Source organism: Herpailurus yagouaroundi, unplaced genomic scaffold (assembly GCF_014898765.1).
Source record: "Herpailurus yagouaroundi ecotype Mexico unplaced genomic scaffold, PumYag 196, whole genome shotgun sequence".
Taxonomy (NCBI): domain Eukaryota; kingdom Metazoa; phylum Chordata; class Mammalia; order Carnivora; family Felidae; genus Herpailurus; species Herpailurus yagouaroundi.
In genome coordinates this window covers 14,627,450-14,647,972 of record NW_024412427.1, presented here as the reverse complement: position 1 = coordinate 14,647,972, position 20,523 = coordinate 14,627,450, and the positions used below count along the sequence as shown (strand labels likewise).

General features: G+C 57.4%; 1 protein-coding gene across 1 annotated transcript in view; it reads left to right on the top strand.

The window, feature by feature from the left end:
• Positions 1–20,523, top strand: part of ANGPT4 (angiopoietin 4) — a 40,405-nt gene that overhangs the window by 9,717 nt on the left and 10,165 nt on the right. Inside the window, exons 2-5 of the mRNA XM_040447456.1 lie at positions 13,103–13,258; positions 14,464–14,585; positions 17,554–17,786; positions 19,845–19,960. Of these exons, the coding sequence (XP_040303390.1) occupies positions 13,103–13,258; positions 14,464–14,585; positions 17,554–17,786; positions 19,845–19,960 (627 nt within the window). The remainder of the gene's footprint in view (positions 1–13,102; positions 13,259–14,463; positions 14,586–17,553; positions 17,787–19,844; positions 19,961–20,523) is intronic.

The following is a 20,523-nucleotide window of genomic DNA, read 5'->3' as shown; positions in this document are numbered from 1 at the left end:
CCCTCCAGGAGCAGCGGGAGAGACACCAACCTGGCGATTTCTCATGTGCCATGATCCACCATGATACGCACTGTGAGGAAGTCCCCACCTGTTCTAGGGATAGATAACGGGGGGGGGGGGGGGGGGCACGGATGCTTGACTGTGATGGAGGAAAGGCACCAGGAGGAAGGACGGAGCCGAGCTCTGAAAGGTAGACTGGTCCTTCTCAGGCAAAGAAGGGAAAGGAAAAGCATTCCAGGCATAGGGAACGGCAAGTGGGAAGGCCCTGAGGGAGAACGAACGAGGTGATTTGGAGGAAGTGAGAAGCGTTCCTTGTGGCCGAAACCTGGAGAGCCAGGAGAGTGTGGCCAGGCTGAGACTGGAGTGCTCATCAGGGGCCATACCAGACCTCTCTGGGCCTGACCCTGCTCTCAGGAATCTTAGGTGTTGGGAACCATCGTAGCCACGGGGGAGAATAAGGGCTCATCACACAGGCCCCGTTGCAGACACACCTTCCAAGATCAAGGCTGAGACGCAGACGACTACAAAGGGATAGCGGGGCCTTGGGAGGCCGAAGGCCCTGGTAGCCGGTTCACATCCGAGAAGCACCCCAAGTTCAGACAGAAAATGCAGGCCTAGCTCCCCTCACTCTATTCCCCATACCCCTCGTCTTCCTGTGGCTTCTTTGCCTTGGACAGACACCCACCACCCGAGAGCAACACACACACACACACACACACACACCCTCAGACAAGGTGAGGCTCAGAGGGTAAGACAGCCACAAACGTTCCACAGATAACGGTGCACCTACTATGTGCCGGGCACTGCGCTAGGCCCCGGGGCTACGCCAGTGAACAAGACGGAAGAATCCCAGCCCCCCGGGGAAGCACAGATTCCAGCAGTCGCTTCCTTTATGCCCCTGGCCCCCTGTGCCAAGAGGAACCAATGCGCCCCGTTTTCCATCGAGGCCCCCGAGGCCCAGAGAAGCCCCATCACTGGCACAGAAAGGGAGTGGCAACGCTGTGACCGAACCAGTGCCTGACTCGGGGCTGCCGCTGAGGTTGGGAGAAGCCCGGCCTGTGCCGGGAATCGTGGGCCGAGCTGAGAGCTGAACGCCACACCCCTCCACAACAGCCCGCTGGTCCCTGACACGCTCCACCCCTGGCTCCCTGCCCACTCGCTCGGCTCTCTCTGAGCCCTGACCCAGAAGGAGAGCAACAGCGGGGCAAAGAGCCAGGAAGGCTGGGCCTAGCAGCTCAGAGCCGCGGGGTCAGGGCCTGGGTGGGCCCGGAGGGGGTGGGAAGGGGGCTGGGACCAGGCAGAGGAGGAAGGGCCAACCCTTGGCCGTGGGGCTCGAGGCCACAGAGTCAGCCCCGTTGGAAAGGTGGGGAAACTGAGGCATGGGGGTGGTGTGGCAGGGATGCGGTGTGTCTGGGGGAGGGGGGCGGGACCTGGAAGCAAGAGGGTCTGGCCTCTGTAACCCCCACAAAAGTCTTTTCTGCTGTGGCATAACAAATGACCCCAGAACATTTAGCAGCTTCTAATAGCCACAAACAATTCTGTCTCAGTTTCTGAGAGTCCAGAATTCAGGAGCAGCTTAGCAAGGTAGCTCTGACTCGGGTTTTCTCATGTGGTTGTTCTCGGATATGAGCCGGGGCTGTGGTCGTCTGTAGGCTCCACCCGGGGCTGAAGGATCAGCCTCTCGGTGACCCGCTCCCGGGGCTGGTAGGCAGGTGCTGGCTGGCGGCAGGGGTGACGGGCTCCGTTTCTCTCCCGATGGGCCCCTCTGCAGGGCTGCTCGAGGGTCCTCAGGACGTGGTGGCCAGTTCCTGTCAAGCAAGAGGGCCAAGAGGGGACAAAGCAGGAGCCGAAACATAATGACGTGGCCATGAAAGTCACACGCCAACATTTCTACGATGTGCCACAGTCACGGTGGCCGATCGCAGCCCAGCGAGGGACAGACTATGGGGACAGACTATGCATGACATGCATACCAGGAGATGGGATCCGTGGGGCCATCTTGGAGTCTGGCTGCCTCAAGGCGCCCACTGAGGGTGAAGGGTGTGGTCTTGGGAGCCCGAAGGCCCGAGTTCCAAGCCGGTCGTGCTCACCAGCTGTGTGACGTGGGCAACAGGCTCAGCTTCTCTGTGCTTCTTTCCCTCATCTGTAAAATGGGGATGATGAGCGAGCCAAGGACTAAATGGGCTACATTTGTAAGGCGCTCAGGGCCATGCCCCTTCGGAAGCGCTGAGCTCGAGCAGGAGCGAAGCCTGCTCTCTCCCCGGGGCCGGGCTACATCTGAGCAAGTCTGTTGAGTGGATGAAGGAGTACTGAGACCCTGTCGTGGTCATTTCTAGCACGTTTCTCCTGAAGACACCCCAGTTTCAACAAATCTTTCCTGAGTACCTCTCCCGCGCCTGGGGCCGCTGGCTCGAGGCCTGGAGGACGTGGCTGAGAACTTGGTGGCCCAGAGCTACCTTGCTAAGCTGCTCCTGAATGGCGGCCCTGCATTCCTGCATTTCTCCTGGGGAGAAAAACGGAGGCTTCAGATGGGTGAAGGGCTGTGGGAAAAACAAAACAAAACAAAACAAACCCCCCCCCCCCCCCCCGGCAGTCACAGTGGGAGGAGTAGGGCAGGGGGCTTGGTGTCTACCCTCGATGGGGTGGCCAAGGAATGCTTCCCGGGGGAGGTGACGTTCGTGGGGAGATCCAAAAGTCAGAAAGAGGCCGACGAGGTGGTCCTGAGAGCAGGGGTGTGGGTGTGTGGGGGGAGGATTCGGGTAGGCAATGCTCTGGCTCCCGTGGCCCCTGCTGCAGCCCCCAGGCCCCTCCTCCCAAACCAGTGTGGAAACCGCAGACACATCACGAGGGTACACACCCCTGAACTAGGCAGTTCTGCGTCAAGGGGTTTATCCCTGACGCAGCCTTGCGGGAGAGCTAAGTGACACGTGGGCGAGCATATTCCCAGCAGCCCTGGTGTGATGGCCGTAGCTGGAAATGAGCTCAGCTATTGGGGACCCGCTGGGCAAAGAGTGACGGCCACAGACAGAATCCCATGTGGCTATTAAAGCAGCGAGGCCGGTCTGTCGGGCTGAATGTGGAGTGACCTCCAAGGTTGACGCTGCGCGAGAAGCAGCAAGGTGCGGAATGGGGCGCTGACCTTGGGTTAGCCAAAGAAGGGCTGGGGGAAGAAGTGGGGGGGGGGGGTGAGCACATTCACTGCTGGCACACGCGTCGTGTCCCTGGAAGTAAACCCAGCACATCCTTCAGTGGCCCGTGGGGACGGGGACCGGGGCAGGTCTGGGTTAGCGCTCCACAGCCTTTGATTCCTTGGACTTCCAAACCATGTGCTCGCGTCACCCATTCCCAAAAAATTCTAAAGTACAAAAATTTACGTCTAAATGGAAACACGCGTGCAAAGCTGTCAGAGTCCTGTTCTTCCAGATTTTCACGGGGCCGGCCACACTGGGCCACCAGCTCCTGTGTGCAGCCTCCTACAAATGGCTTTCCAGATCGGGGCCTCAGTTTCCCCTTGTGGGAAACAGGGCTGGCTGTGTGGTCCCTGCTGGTCTTTTGAGCTCCCATATCCCTCCTGCCCAGGCTTGGGTCCCTGTGGAGGGGAGAGGGGCTGCTTTCCCCTTCACCATCAGGCCAGGCTCTGATTTCCCCTGCACCCTGGAGCCTGGTTTCAGCCTGGCTGGCTTTGCCCTAATTCCCACCCCACCTCCAGTGTGGCACCCCACCTCCAGCCCTGCACCCTGGAGCCTGGTTTCAGCCTGGCTGGCTTTGCCCTAATTCCCACCCCACCTCCAGTGTGGCGCAGTTTGGACCCTGCTCTATGGGGCAGTTTTGCCCGTTTCCCAAGACTTTGTTTTTTCTCTCCTGGAAAGGAATTTACCAAAAAGCCTGGGCTCTAAGTGACAGCAGAGTCTGGAGCAGAAGGTGCTATGACCGGGCTTAGGTGTGCTGGGTTCTCTCTGGCTGCTGTGTGGGGCACGGACTGGGGCTGGGGAGCATGTGCAGAAGCTGAAGGCACAGCAGGGGTGGGGGGTGGCGGGGAGGTGGGGGGCAGCTGGGAAGCCCACAAGAGATGATGGGGGCTGGGGAGGCTTCGAGGGGTGGAAGTGATGGGGCTGGGGGAGGGAAAGTGGTCAGATTCTGCACATGGCCCCAGAGTAGAGACCACAGATTGGATGTGGGGGAGGGGTGAAGGGGGAGGGAAGAAGGTTTCCAGGGGGTCGGGCCTGAGCCATTAGAAAGATGGTGTTAAGGGGCGCCTGGGTGGCGCAGTCGGTTAAGCGTCCGACTTCAGCCAGGTCACGATCTCGCGGTCCGGGAGTTCGAGCCCCGCGTCGGGCTCTGGGCTGATGGCTCAGAGCCTGGAGCCTGTTTCTGATTCTGTGTCTCCCTCTCTCTCTGACCCTCCCCCGTTCATGCTCTGTCTCTCTCTGTCCCAAAAAAATAAATAAAAACGTTAAAAAAAAAAAATTTAAAAAAAAAAAAAAAAAAGAAAGATGGTGTTAGCTCAGAGATTAAATCATTTACCCAAAGCCACGGAGCTCGGAGCTGGGGAGCAGAGACCAGAAACCGTGCTCCCTGCTGCCTCGTTGCGGTTTCATGGGGGTTGTTTTGGGGGGAATCCTTGGCCTTTCTGTACCTCGACACCACCCCAGCTCACGGAAACCCCTGGTTCTCCTTCAGTCTGATTCAGGCACAAGCCTGGGCAGGGGACGCAGAAACTCAGGCAACAGGCAGAAGCCAACACGAGGGCTCACCTGGGCTCGCTCGGTCTCTGGGCTCACGGGCTGGAAGGCTAAAACCCCATCCTGCGTGGGGTGACGGGGACACGGTTTCCACCTGCTTAGCTCCTGCCCTGACCCTCCTGTACCCACTGGATCTGACCTTCTGGTCTCCAAAATCAGCAGACCTGGGTAGGAATCTAGGAATCTGCCAGCTTGATGGGGGACCCCAGGGAAGCGACTCTGTGTCTGAGCCTTCATTTGCTTATCCATAAAATGGGATCAATGGCAGAGCCTCCATGCAGGGGATAAGCGGCTATTTCTTTTTTTCTTTTTTTTTTTTTAAGTGTTATGTATTTATTTAGTGGGGGGGGGGCCCGCCACAGAGAGAGAAGAAGAGAGAGAATCCCAAGCAGGCTCTGCACCATCAGTGCAGAACCCGGTGCAGGGCTCGAACTCACGAACCACAAGATTGTGACCCGAGCCGAAACCAAGAGTCGGACGCTTAACCGACTGAACCACCCGGGGGACCCCGCTAAGAGGCTATCTCTAAGGCGCCCAAGCACACCTGGCCATCATGGGGTGCCATAAGGAGTTACCAGGACAACCACCATCCCCCAAGGGCCCGCAACGTCTGCCCCCACTCTCACTCCTGGCAAAGTCCCACCAGCAAAGGACAGAGGGACCAGAGGCCAGGACAAACGTTCTACGCCAGGACAGAGCCTCGGCTTTCCAAGACGTGCCAGCCCCAGCCTGCGCTGCAGGCGGAGTTGTGTGGCAGAACTTACAGCCGTCCCAGCAGCAACAACAATAACAATTGCCAAAGTTACTGTGCACCCGGCATGCGCCAGGCACGGCCTCACTGAACAGCTGCGGTCCCGTTGAACCCCGCGACAACCTCAAGGAGCAAATGCCTTGAGCTGCAGATACCAAATTTTTTTCAAACAGGTTGGCAATACAGTCGTGTATTGCTGTGGCATTCATGCATTAAGTAACAAAATCTGACTAAGGGTGGATCTAGTCCCTACTACTGTGCCCATCTTACAGCTGGGGAAACGGAGACTCTGAGAGACCACACCTCCAGGAGGCCTCACAGCTGGGTATAAAACAGAGGCCCTCTCCAGGCCCGCAGAAAACAGGTACCATTAAAGCCAGATGAACTTTCCAGAACCTCTTCAGGGGTGATGCAGGGGACACCTGCTCCGTGCCAGGCGCCCCCCTCTGGATCTTTATCTAAGTGTCCTTTGCACTAATCCCCAAAAGAGTGGGTTCATGTGCCCTGGGGCCCCCCTGGGGCCCCATCTGACAGCTAAGGAAATCGAGGCTTGGAGCAAAGATGCCGGACTTGGGTCCTGCAGCCGGTTAGTGGAGACGTTGGGATTTAAACCCAGAGCCTTGAGTTCTCGTGCTAGAAGCCTTGCCAGCCTCTGGAGAGATTCCTGCCAAGTCTCTTTCTCCTCCGGTGTTCGTTCTTCCCACCCGGGGGGCCAGGCCCGCACCCTCTTGATGAGGTCCCACCTGCAGTGATCCAGAGCTAGACGCCGTGAAGAGATGCCCTTGACTCCCAGAGGGTCCCACAAATGTGGTGGGGACCCCAGCCACCCTCTCCAGTGTGGCTCCAGCCAACGGGGGTCATGACCGTGGGCTCTGCCCTACTGGCCTCCCCGCCTCCCCCAGCATCCTTGACCGGACACGCTCCAAGCACCTCCACCTCCACCCCTTCTCACCTCAACCCCACAGAGTGGCACCGTCACCCCCACCTGTAGATGGGGGAAACGGAGGCACAAAGGCTGCAAGCAACAAGCCCATTCGGCAGCTTGGGCCGGACTTCATTTTTTGTAAGCGCGTTTCTTTCCTCACCTGTTGCTCCGTTTCCCAGCGGCTGCAGCATAGAACCATCTGGTGTCATGTATCTCAAAGCTAATTCTTCCAGGAGGGGAGGTGTTCGAATCCGTCCGTTCGTTCAACGAAACGGATATCCGTGGAGCACCTGAGAATCGCCAGACACCCTTCCAGCCTCCAGAAGAAAAGGCGGGCGAGGCCCCCGCCCTCTTGGAGCGGATGGTCCACCGAGGGGGCACCAGTGAGGAGGGATTTTCAGAGGCCTGCACCCTCCGTCTCTCCGGCATCCGTCAAAGCTCTGGAGCCTCTCTCAGAAAAAAGATTATTTCAAACAAGGAATTAAATGCACGGATTTGCAAAGGAGGCTAACGCCTTGAGCACAGACCCGGACATGGGGCTCGAACTCACGGACCGCAAGATCATGACCCGAGCCGAAGACAGACGTTTCACCGACTGAGCCACCCAGGCGCCCCTAGATTCCGACTTTTTTAAAAAACGGATATGCGATGCAATCGCATAGTGTTCCTGCGTTAATACATTAAATAACAGCATCTCAGGCGCTTTACGGAAAGATAGCGCCAGGAACCTTCCCTGCGACCCAGAGATAGGAGCCATGATCACCCCCATTCTAGAGAACAGGCCCAGACAGGTAGAGGTATCCGCCCAAGGTCACACAGCCCCTAAGCTAAGAGTTTTGATGCAAACCCAGGCTCGTCTGATACAATACACGAACTACTCTTCCCTCGTCGGTTTCTATCCGTAGTTGACAAAACGCTCTTTCCAAATAGGAACCATACGCGCCATTTTCCAAGGAAGAGACAGGCAGGGCCTATCACCGGTATTGATCTTCTCAATATATATCAGCTCAGGCAACTCCCTCCGGTGAGGGTCTCCCTGCCACTCTGGCCACACTTGCCCCCGACCCCACTCACTACCGTGTCTCATTTCCCTGCATGGCACTCATCACTATTGGAATTTAACTAATGAGTTCGTGGAACTGCCCTGGAATCAGAAAACTTGCCAATTCTGTTCACTCTTGATTTCCCAGTCCCTAGTACAGCGCCTAGCGCATAATAGGTGCTCAAGAAATTCCTGAATGGGGTGGGGGTGGGGCGCGCCTGGGTGGCTCAGTCAGTGAAGCGTCCAACTCTCGATTTCAGCTCAGGTCATGATCTCACAGGTCATGAGATCAAGCCCCACGCTGAGCTCTAGAGTGACAGCCCAGAGCCTGCTTGGAATGCTCTCTCTTCTCTCTGCCTCTCTCTCTGCCCCTCTGTCTCTCTCTCTCAAAATAAATAAAAATAAACTTAAAAAAAAAAAAAAAGAAAACCCTGAGTAGATACACAAATGACACTCCGAGGGTGAGGGATTAGCGTGAGAAAATATATTTGTCGTTATAATACATACTTTTATATGGGCTATTTTATAGAATCTGGTTTTGGAGGGTTTGTTTTTTACTGTGTGTGTTTTTTACTTCTAACCTACAGGTTTTGTTGGGGTTTTTTTTAACGTTTATTTACGCTTGTTATTTATTTATTTTGAGAGAGAGAGGAGCACGAGAGCAAGAGGGAGATTGAGCAGGGGAGGGGCGGAGAGAGGGAGAGGGAGAATCCCAAGCAGGCTCCACACCGCCAGCCCAGAGCCTGATGCCGGGCTCGATCTCGTGAACCCTGAGATCACGACCGGGGCTGAAACCGAGAGTCAGGCGCCCAATGGACTGAGCCACCCGGGGCGTTTCTGTGAGCACTGACAAATATACACGCTCAGTCATGACACAGAACGTTGCCAACACCCCCCAGAAAGTTCCCCTGTGACCCTTCGCTGTGCATTCCCACCACAGACCCGGTCCTTGGCAACACCATGGATTCTGGCTTTTCCAGAAGGTCACATAAATGGAATCCTGCAGACTCTCTTTGAGTCATTATTGTGTGGATCACCAACTCCTTTCTTTTCTTTGTTGAGTAGAGTCCACTGGATGGACGGACCATGGTTGCTTATCCATTCCCCAGCTGCAGTCTTTTTTTATGTAAACGATGTGGGAGAAAAGCAGGCTTGAGGGGACCTCCTGGGCCACGAAGACTGTTCATCCGTTTCGATGCTCATCTGTGGTCTGTCCAGAATACCCTCCTTCCTCAACCAGCCCCCTGCCCGTCTAAATTCCTTTCCTTTCCCTCAAGTCGCTTTTCAGCCGCCCTCTCCCCAACAAGGAGCAAGGTTTCCTGTCCTCGTGTCACAGATCAATAAAGTGAGGCTCAGAGGCACGTAGCCCTCGAGTACTAAAGACCCACAGTTGGAGTGTCATAGAGCCAAAACTCAAACCCGGGGCCAAAGGGAGAGGGTTGATACCCCGAAGGCCAGAGATCAGCCCCTTTGCAGGCTGAAGAGGTGGTGGCAGGTCAGGCCCCTGCCCCCCCCCCCCCCTCTCAACCCTGAGAATCTGCAGCATGAGGGTGACAAGGAAGGGGCAGGTCCAATCCTATGGGGGGACGTGGGGGGGCTCCTTCATTGGGACCCCTCCCCCATCCTTCCAGCCTGTGCCTGGGCCCTAGACCAGACCCAGCCCCCACCACACATGCCAACATTACTCACCAGAGTCCAGCGTGGCCATAATGGGCCCATCTGGCCCACATTACCCATCCTAGGACCCATGCTGGTGGGCGGGTGTGGTAAATTGGGTGATGGGCCCCAGCTGTGGGTGGCCTTTGCCCCACCCAGCCACTCGCAGCCACAGGACAAGTGTGGGACCAGTGCGGGTACTTAGGGAACTCCTGTCACTTGAGATGACCCCAAGCTACCGTGGGTCCCCAGCTCAGCTCTGCAGGCCCGAAGAAGGCCCTGGGCCAGGAGTCAGGGAACCTAGACCACCAGGTAGTGACCTTGGGCCAGTCTTCCGGGCCTCAGTTTGTCCGTCTGCAAATGAGAGGCTTGAGGGGAGACTCCCGAGAAAGTCTGAACTGGCTCTTTATCTGCCTGGAGCTGAAGCTCAGGGTCTGGTCGTCTGCGTTTGAAACCAGGGTCCCCGAGGTCTGTGACTCGTGGGAGAGTGAGTGTGAGAGCAGCCTCAGGATAGCTCGGCCTCGTCTACGCACTCTGGGGTGCCCCAGCAGCCATGTATCAGCAATCCCAGGCGATAGAGGCAAGGCGGGGAAGCTGACCGGTGGGGAAGCGAGCAGATTCCAAACTCGCATTGGGATCGCGGTAGCCAGAACCCACTAGGGGACTGACTGCAGCAGACGAGAAAAAGAAGCGAGGAGGAGGAGGTCTGGGTTTGAGGCCAGCTGCCAAGATGGGAAAGATGGCGAAGGGGGGCGGGGGGCGGGGGGGGTCGCTTGCAGAGGGGAGTGGTGGGGGATGCCGAGACAGGGCAGTGGGGGCTGAGGGACCGAGGGTTCCATGGCGGGTGTTTTTGCTTGAGATGCTCGTTAGAAGCCCGCGTGGGGACGGTGAGCTGGTGGCACACGGAGGGGAGAAGTCGGGGGGGGGGGGAGACGGAGCCAGTGTCGTCGGCACATGACTGTCCCGGGCCTAGCCAGAGCACCTGCAGCAGGCACTGAGGCTCCTGGGGCCCCGTCTGCTTTGACATCTGGTCTTGGGTGAAGCTAACGGATCCCTTTTCAGAGCGATACTTTATTTATTTATTTATTTTATTCTTTTTTTTAAAAATTTTTTTTTAATGTTTATTTAGTTTTGAGAGAGACAGAGACAGAGCATGAGCAGGGGAGGGGCAGAGAGAGAGGGAGACACAGACTCCGAAGCAGGCTCCAGGCTCTGAGCCATCAGCACAGAGCCCGACGCGGGGCTCGAACTCACAGACCGTGAGATCATGACCTGAGGTGAAGTCGGACGCTCAACCGACTGAGCCACCCAGGCGCCCCCAGAGCGATACTTTTAAATGCATAAAATAAAAGTGTCCGAACGCCCAACGATCTTGCCAGTGCGGTCAAAATACTCAATATTAGATCTGTGCTACGGTTGTAGCTTTGTCCGGTGGTGGGTCCGAGGATGTCCGTCATTCTGAGGTCCCGATGAGCAGAAACAGAATAAGATACTGTACCGCCTGCACTGTGGTATGGAAATACTGGTGATTTCTAGGGATTAATGGAGGGGCGGGATGAGCTAAGAGTGCTATGGTTTGTGGCCCACGTTCATCATCGAAGGAAATGCCAAATTTTACTTACAGGTTAGCAAAGTTCGTGGGCCCCCCTGAATTCTCTTTGCAGACCCTGTGGTCCCCACTAAGGACCCCTGACCTAGGGAGAGAACATGCAGAGAGACTAAGGCCCAGAACTGGGCTGAGAGCCCCCAACATGTAGAAGCCTGGTAAAGGAGGGGGCAGAGCGGGGGTGACCACGGATAGGAGGACAGCTAGGAGAAAGGAGCATCTGGAAAGTGTTTCCAGGACGCGGGTGTGGCCATCTGGGCTAACTGCTGCTGAGGGGGAGAGTCAGAGGCCATGGAAGGGTCCCTCCATCCAGGAGACGATGACCAGGCGGGTTAAGGAGGGAAGGGGGAGGGAGGGCAGAGAGCACCGAATTCTACAGTCTGGGTTATATTTGTTTTCATGAACAGGGCAAATACACAGACTGCCTTATATTATTCCTTAAGCTTTCTTGTATGCACACCATAATAACATTGTTAATGTTTTTAGAGGCGAGGGTGGTCATGGAGGCAAGGAAACGGAGGAGCTTGTTGAAGAAGTTTTGCTGTTGAGGGGACCGGAGAAATTGGAGACGCAGTTGGAGGGACTGTGGGGTCAAGAATTTGTTTTTAGATGGAAGCGGTTGGATCACGCCTGTGTGTTACAGGGAACAGTGGGGCGGGGCGGGGTGGGGGTGGGGTGCTGATAATGCAGGGAAGGAAGGAACGGGCCAATATGACGAAGACTTGAGAGGCTCCCATGTGCCCGTCTCCCTGGTCCTCAGTCCCTTTTGTGACTGCCACCCCAGTTCTCACACTTGAGCAGCAGATTCACCTGGGCGGCTGGGCGCCACCCCAGGGTGTCTGACTCGGTAGGTCTGGGGTGGGACCTAGAAATTTGCATTTTTAACAAGCTCCAAGGGCCACACTTTGAGAAGCCCTGCTGTAGTCAATACCAGCACCACCCACATGCGCCCCCTCCAGGATCTGATGTTGCACTACAAGGGCACACACTCCAAATGATCATAGTGGGGAGGGGGGGATTGGGAAGGGGGGACAGCAGGAGAGGGGGCGGCAGGGGGCTGGGGGCAGGGAAAAGGGCAGACTGTTAAGATGCAAGAGGGGAGAAGAGACCGAGGAGGAAGCAGCCAGAGCCTGCCTGCCCCCACTCCAGCCAAGGTCACCACCCCTCCCTGGGGAATGCCTGTCTTCCCAGGGATCCTGGGAGCTGCCCTGCCAGACCTCCTGGAAGACTAAGTAAGAGGGCAAGGGACGGAGCCAGGGCCAGGGGGTAGGGATGATGGCCAGAGGCCAGGATGTGTGCAGAATGGAGAGAGAATAGAGGAGGGGCGCCAGCTCTCTGCCTGCGGGCACCGAGCCCGGAGAACACGCTGTTCACCTTTGCAACTTGATCCTGGTCTCATGCCAGACCAGCTTCAACTGCTCTTGGGAAAGAGATTAGCCCGTGGGATCCCAGAACATCCTAGCTGAGAGAACCCTTGGAGACTGTCCGGTTCAGCCCATTTGGCAGATGGAGGGGAGCAGAAAACAGAAAAGTCCAGCTTGATGGATAGACCTGCAAACTCTCCTGCAGGGAAGGATGCATCCCCACTCCCTGGTGGCTGGGTAATGGGCATGACATTGGGGGCTATTCTCTGACCCTTGTAGCTCCCCTTTTTCTATCAATTCATTGAACTCATATTTATTGAGCGCCTACTGTGCGCTAAGCATTGTGCTAGACGCAGAGATAATGGTTGAGGAAGACCAAGTCTCCAGCTTCGTGGAATTGACATTCCAAGGGTAAAGCAGACAACTGACAGATAAATATGTAATACAAAGTCGGGGAGTCGTAAGTGGTAGGAAGAGACCTGAAATGACACGAGGGAGTGAGGCATGCAGATGGGGATGAGATGGAGGGAGTTTCCAGGCAGAGGGAACAGCATGTGCAAAGGCCCTGAGGTAGGGGTATGCTTGCTGTGTTGGAGGGGTGTCACAGAGGCCAGTGATCTGGAGCAGGGTGAGGGAGAGGACTGAGAGACGAAATCAGAGCGGGAACAGAAGGCTGGATCATGGAGGAAGCTGAAGTCATAGGGAGGACTTTGGCTTTTCCTCTAAGATAGGAATTCTGAGAGGGTTTCTTTCTAGCAGAGGAGGATTTCGATTTGACTTAGGTTTAACAAGATGCCTCTGGCTGCTGAGTAGAGGATGGCTTGTGCATGGGACCAGGGTGGAGGCAGAGAGGCCAGGGAGGAAGCTACTGGGATGGTCCAGGTGAGAGGTTAGGGTGGCCCGGCCTGGCAGAGAGGCCTCCCCTGGTTGCTCTTTGCCCTTCATGGAGACGCAGGAAGGGACAGGAGCCTTCCTCCAGCCCTTACCCATGACCCCGGCCCACGGTCTCCCCACAGCTAGAAAGGTACATCCAGATGAACTTGAGGTCAGAGCTGGCACAGGTCCAACAGCACATGGTCCAGAACCAGACGGCCACCATGCTGGAGCTAGGCACCAGCCTCTTGAACCAGACCACGGCCCAGACCCGCAAGCTGACTGATGTGGAGGCTCAGGTATGGAGGGCGAGCAGGTGGCATGGGGGGGAGGGGGAGGGGGGAGGCTGTGGCCAGCCGGGCCGGCTCACAGCCCAGGTCATCTTGCCTCAGCCTCTATCCCTGGCTCAGGTCTGGACCTCCTCTGGGCCTGTAGCACCCTGGGCCCCTTCCCTGATGACCCGATTACATGAGCACCAGGCCACGAGCCCTGGGGGCAGACACCGGGTGTGGTGCTTCTGCCTCTGTGACTCCAGGGACACTCCAGGTCTGCACTGGGCACTGGGATGAGCCCTCAGGGGGCTCAGAGGGCTCCCGGGGAGAGATGGCTAATAAACAATTCACTCAACCTCAAGAGCAACGGAAGGGGAGGGAGGGAGCAAACACATAAACGAACGGGAGGGTGAGTAAGTGAATGGATAAAAAGATCGAATGACAAATAGGCATGTGTCCGTTGAATCCCTACTATGTGCAGGCACTGTTGGAGACGCCCGGTTCCGGGTTATAGCAGTAAATGAAACAGGCATGCATCCCGACCCTTGTGGACCTCCCTTTCCAGTGACCACCAGGGAAATGAACAGGAAGAATAACTTGCACGTGTCAGGGGGTGACCGTGTCCAGGAGAAAACAGCCTGGGCAGGGGAGAGGGAGGGCGCGCTAGGGTGCAGGGATGGCTTGCGAGTTTAGGCGGTGAAGCCAGGAAGGCACTGCGGAGAAGGTAGGATGGGAGCCAGGCTCACTCAGAGTAGGCCCAGTGGTGGGACTGGGCCGGCAAGCTCCAGGAACATCAGGGTGGTCAGTGTGGCTGGAACGACCAGGGGGAGAGGGGTGGGCAAGGGTGCAGAGAGAGGCACTGGGGGCAGACGACAGCGCGGGGCACTGAAGGCCATGATTGGCCATCTGGAAGGTGGATCTGACAGGACTTGGTGATAGATTAGATTGGGGTGGGGAGGGGGTGCTCAAGGGCGACTCCTCCTGGGGCCTGAGCAACCAGAAAAACAGAACTGTCATGCGCAGTGATGGGGAAGAGCAAACTCAGAAGGCAGATCATAAACTCAGGGCCTGTGAGTGAGCGAGTGAGCGACCGTAGAAACTAACTGCAGCGAGGATAGAAATAAGTCAGCGAGTTTCTGGAATGGCAGAGCCCCCGGGCAGGTGGACGGCGGCCGAGGCGCGTTCCCGCAGGGCTCGCGCAGCCCCCTACCCCTTCCTGTTTGCCGGGACAGGTCCTGAACCAGACGTCACGCATGGAGATCCAGCTCCTGGAGACTTCGCTGTCCACCAACAAGCTGGAGAAACAGCTGCTACTGCAGGGTCACGAGCTGCACCGGCTGCAGGGCCGCAACAAGTGGGCACCAGCATCCTGGCACGGGGCCGGGGACAGGGCTGGGGGGCGAGGGCCAGCCCAGGACCCACGTGGGGTTGGGACCCAGGGTGGGCGCCGGGGCCGGGGCCGGGGCGGGGGCCAGGGTTGGAAGCTGGACTTGGGCTAGTACCTTGGACAGGGGCGGGGGCCAGAGCTGGGGCCCCGGGGTTAGGGCGGACATGAGGGAACACTTGGGAGGCTCAGGCTGGAGCCAGAGCTGGGGTAAGGACGGAAACCAGGGTTGGAGTCCAGACTGAAGCTGGGAGAAAAGGTGGGCCCTGGGGCTGGGCTGAGGTGGGGCTGGGGGCCCAGCAAGCACCCCTGGGTGGAGACGGGAGACAGGCATATCCCTGGGGGCTCAGGACGCCCTGATTCTTTCTCCGTTCCTTCCTTTTTTTTTTCCTTTCCTTCTCCCTTCCTTCCTTCCTTCCTTCCTTAGGCAGAGAAACTGGCATCTGAGGCTGATTTCATCTTGGTTTCGAGCTGAGTGGAGAAAAACTGTCAAGGTCAGGGTGCCGGAGGAGGCAAAACCCACACACTGACGCAGCCACCCCCTTCTGTACAGGGGGAGATGTTACAGTGTTACAGTTGCTCGCACGCCGGTCACAATAAGGACCTAAGGCTCATCCGGGTCTCTCTGATCCGCGTACAGCTGATGCTAGTTTGTCCACCTTCTTATTCCTACTCCGCCACTCCAAGGTGGGGCAGGCCAGGGACTGGGACAGTCTGAATCGGCACTGTCTAGAAATCCGTGTAGAGGGAGGTTATCACCAATATGCTATTGGCCCATGGAGACAGCTAAATTTCTAGAACCCGAGTGTGCCCCTGTTTTTTTTCTCTTCCTATGGCATACTTTGGGGTTCAGGGGGGGGAATTCCTTCTGCCCCCTCATTGTGCTAGTCTGGAGAATGGGTTGGCGTAACCTTACAGATAGGAGAACGTCTCCCTCCTATCCCCATCCCTTAGTCAGCCACCCACCCACGGCAGAGGTAACCGCTCTCCCTGGCTTTGTGTGTGTGTGTGTGTGTGTGCGTGTGTGCGTGTGTGCGCATCCTTTCATTCATTCAATCACCAATCGTTTTTTTGAGCTCTTACCACATGTGAGACACTGTATGAGACACTGGGGGGTACAGAAGTGAACACCAGACAGAAATCCCTGTCCCCCAGCGGACATTCTGTAAGCTGACGTTCAGGGGTTTCTTATGCATATGTAAACAAATATGTCCCTTTTTTTATCCTTCTTGATCCCAAATGGAGCATCCAGCTTTTTTTCCCAAGTATCCCAGAAGCCATTCCGTCATTGCATGTTGCTCGTTCTTTTGTCCAACTGGATAACCTTCCACCCCATGGCTGTGCCCACCCTAATTTTCCCGGCGTCCCCAGCGAATGGGCAGTAAGGTTGTTGTTTCCTGTCTTTCTCTACTCTTCAACGTGAGGCGGTGAATAATGTCCCCGTACCTCGCTGCACACACACACGTGAGCCAGCCTGCAGGCGAAAATGCCAGAAGTGGAAGAGTTGAGTCAAAAGCGTTTTTTTTTTTAAACTCTTTTTTTTTTTTAAACTCGTGCCAAAAACGCTCCGTGCTTATTATATCGCCAGACAATAGAGACCCGTATAAAATGAAAGGGAAAGTCGGTTCCCCCCACCCGCCTCCCCTCTTCCTCCTCTCCATCACCATCCACTCCAGCCCGCTCGTACGCTTGCTCGATCGCTCGGCAGGAATAACAACGCTTCGTGGATTTTCTTTCACTTTCTCTGCAAACACAGGCACCACCATGTCCTTCCACGTGCCTCTCTAAGCCTTTTCCTATAAGTTCACGGGTCTCCCTCTGCATTTACAGCAATACCTTTTTCCTTCCTCTGTTTGGTCACCCACACGTGGGGCTGGACGAGAGGCACTCGTGTCCAGAGCGCAGTCCCGCTCAGGTCCTGGGCATCTTTCCAATTCCGCCCAGATGCGCTCTGCCCCCAGAGCGTTTCCAGGGACGCGGAGACAGCACAGGCTCAGGCCCTTCCTTTTTCTCTATTATAACCGATCCCCCAAGGGGCACTCCTGCCCATGCTCCCTAGAGGTTATCTCCTGGGAGCGGACTGCTAGGTCAAAGGGCAGGCATACTGTGGACTTGATAAGGACATCCTTATCAAGGCTGGCATTGATATCAAAAGCTTTGATATCAAAGCTATTATTCCTGGCACATCCTTCCACCCCCACCTCTCTCTCTCTCTCTATTTCTTTTTTTTTTTTTTTCAACGTTTATTTATTTTTGGGACAGAGAGAGACAGAGCATGAACGGGCGAGGGGCAGAGAGAGAGGGAGACACAGAATCGGAAACAGGCTCCAGGCTCTGAGCCATCAGCCCAGAGCCCGACGTGGGGCTCGAACTCACGGACCGTGAGATCGTGACCTGGCTGAAGTCGGACGCTTAACCGACTGCGCCACCCAGGCGCCCCTCTCTCTCTTTATTTCAATTTTATTTCGTATTTATTTATTTTGAGAAAGAGAGCAGGGGAGGGGCAGACAGACAGGGAGAGAGAGGGAATCCCAAGCAGTGCAGAGCCCCACGAGGGGCTGGATCCCAGGAACCCGGTGATCGTGACCTGAGCAGAGATCAAGAGTCGGGGGCTTAAGGACTGAGCCACCCAGGCGCCCCCGCCACCACCACCCCTTTCTTCTATGGACCCCGATCCATCCATCTTCTTCCAGAGCCAGGTCTCCGGTCTCTCTTGCCTCCCCTCCTCGCTCTCTGCTGCCGGGGGACACGCCCCCCCCCCCCCCCGCCCCGGGGGGGGGGGACGCGGGGGGGGGGCCCCCCCGCGCGGGGCCGCCGGCCCGGGGGGGGGGGGGAGGGCCCCCCGCCCCCCGGCCCCGGGGGCCGCCCCTCGGGGTGTGACTTGGGGGGGGGGACAGCGGGCTGACGCGCGTGCCCCCCCCCCTCCCCCGCCCCGCAGCGCGCTGGAGACGAGGGTGCAGGCCCTGGAGACGCAACAGCAGGCGGAGCTGGCTTCTCTCCGCGGCGAGAAGGAGCGGCTGCGGCGGCTGCTGGGCCGCCAGAGCGGCGCCCTCGCGGGCCTGGAGCGCAGCCTGCGCGCCGCCAGCAGCAACTCCAGCCTCCTGCAGCGCCAACAGCGCCAACTGCTGGAGTCCGTGCAGCGCCTGGTGCGCGTCGTGGCCCAGGGCCCGGGTGAGCGAGGGCGCGCCTGGTGCGGTGCGGGAGGAGGGCAGGGGAGGGGAGGGAGATCCGGCTTACCCTCCCGCCTCGCTGGAAGCCACTGCGGGCAAGGCCCGTCCCCTCTCCCGGCACCTGGGAGATAGAAACGACAACGAAGACTAACAACGAGGAGGACGAGCGTCCTAGGAGGAGCCAATGCAGGCGCCACCCCCTAACTCCATGAGTGACCTTGGGCATGTCCCTCTCTTGGCCTCAGTTTCGCCATCTATTTGTGAAAGTGATAACAATAAGGAGTCCCCCCCGGCCCAGACGCATAAGTTTGGGCTCCAGGATCCACCCGACACCCTCCCTTGCTTCGGCTTGCCCCACCCTTCCCCCAGCCTCAGTGTCCCTATCTGTAGAGCGGAGAGATTGGACTCAGTGTTCCCCAAGGCCTTCTCTCGCCCTGTTGCCCTTGTCCCTAAACCCAGGAGAGTCCCACAGAAGTGAGGAGGCATCTCTGGCCCTGGATGCTGAGAGGGGAGATCAAGGCCGGGGTCGGTTCTCACTGACTCCTTCTGAGGGGGCCCGCTTGGGGTGGCCGAGGCCTTGCTGGTTTCAGCTTGAGTCAGTCAGCAGAACCCTAACTGAGCACCCACTGTGTGCCAGCAATGCAGCTGATATTTCCAGACCACAGAAGACCTAAAAGGCGGGGCTGAGGAGAAAGAACACCAACCTGAGGACAGTCAGGAGCGGTGGGAAGGTTTTTACACCCAGCGGGACTGTGTTTTGGGAAGCTCAGTTGGAAGCGGGCAGTGGAGAACGGCTGGGTGGGAGGGAAAGACGGAGGAACGTGTTTCCACTCCTTGCAGGATCAGCACGGCAGGAGGCCAGGAAGCCTTTATGGCACAAGGAATCCAGCCGGAGTGACGCGTTCCAGGCACTAAGGCTGGCAGCGATTTAGGGCCAGAGGATGGCACCAGGGCTCTAAGTGGGGCAGGCCCTGCTGGGTTTGAGGGATGTGAGGCCCCAAGGAAGCCACGGGCAGAAGTGGAGTCCTTCCAAACCATGAGATATGGAGGGACCCGAACGCATCACTGGCTTGTGCCATAGCCCTGGCAGTGACACTGCCTAAATTAGTCCCATGTGTGGGTCTGTTGTAGCTCAGCCCCGGATGCAGGCCCGGGCCCGGCGCCTCTGCCCGCAGGCTCACCGCTAACCCAGTCTCCAGCTGTGATCCCGTGTCTGCTCGCCAGGCTGGGTAGGAGGTTGTGCTGGGCGCCTGGCCTCAGGCACCCTTTGCCCAAACGCCCCGTGCCCCTGCCCTGCTGTCACCAGGGAAGGGCACCGTGGGGTTGTGCCTCCTACCGGAGGGTGCTCTAAGGACTCCTTCGTAAGACCTAGAGACAGGGAAGGCTCTGCCCATGCCCCCAGCTATGTGCCCTTGACCCAGCCCTCGGTTGAGGGGGACGTGCCTCACCGGGGTTCCGACCCCAGTTACCTCTCCCGGAAGACCCTAGCAGCCTCATCTGCGGCCTCCCTGGTTTGAGTCTTATCCCCTGCAGTCTCCATTCCACGCTTTAGCCGGAGCCCTCTTCCTCCGCACAGTCTGGGTTCCTTCCTCACCCTGGCATCCGAGGCTGACCTGGCACCTGCTGAAACTCAACCTCATTTCTCGTTCCTCTCTGAACGTCCCTGTGCCAGCCTCGCCCTGCTCCCGTCCAGTTCGTCAGACGGCCATAGCTCGCTCTGGCCCAGCTCTGGTCTCATGGTGTGGGTCATTTCGCCTCCCTGGCCTCCACCACTTTCCCACACCACCCCATCACCGGCACACGCCAGGACTGTTCCCACCTTGGAGCCCCCACACACGCTGTTCCCTCTGCCTGGAACATTTTCCCCTTCTCCTAGGTGATCCTGCTCCTTATCCAGACCCCAGCTCGCTCACCTCCTCTAGGAAACTTTCTCAGGTCTGATACCTCTCCCTGTCCCCAGCATCTCCCAACCCGGAACCCGGCAGGAAGTAGGGCTCACCTGGCCCCTTCCCTCTCTCCTTAGCTTACCTCCGATTGCTTTTGCGTTGTCACATTGCAGCCTCCGTGAGGGCAGCTGAGCAGGTGTTCCAGGACTGTGCAGAGATCCAACGCTTCGGGGCCAACGCCAGTGGCGTCTACACCATCCACGTGGCCAATATGACGGAGCCCAGGAAGGTTAGGGGACTCCCTGGGGGCTGAGGCTAGTGGAGGGTGTTGAGCCAAGGGGCTCCCCGACAGGTCACCGCCTCCCCCCGCCCCAGTCAGCTTCAGGCCTTGTCCAACATCTGAGATACCAGAGAAGGTGGGATGACCCTACCTTCGGGAGCCTCCAAGGGAGTCAGAGGTCAGAATGTGGGGGTTAAAGCAGAAGTTCCCAGAGCTGGAAGTACATCCTTCTGCATCTTCTCCAGAGATGCTTTTAGTTGGAATGACAGAAAACAGTTCTGTGTTGGTTAAGGTCATGCTGGCTGTGGGGCGCCTGGGTGGCTCAGCTGGTCATAAGCATCCGACTTCAGCTCAGGTCATGATCTCACAGTTCTGAGTTCAAGCCCCACGTCGGGCTCTGTGCGGACAGCTCGGAGCCTGGAGCCTGCTTCGGATTCTGTGTCTCCCTCTCTCTCTCTGCCACGTCCCCGTTCGCACTCTGTCCCTCTCTCTCTCTCTCTCAAAAATAAAAAAACATCAAAAAAATTTTTAATTGAAAAAAAAAAGGTAATGCTGGCTGAAACAGCAAACAA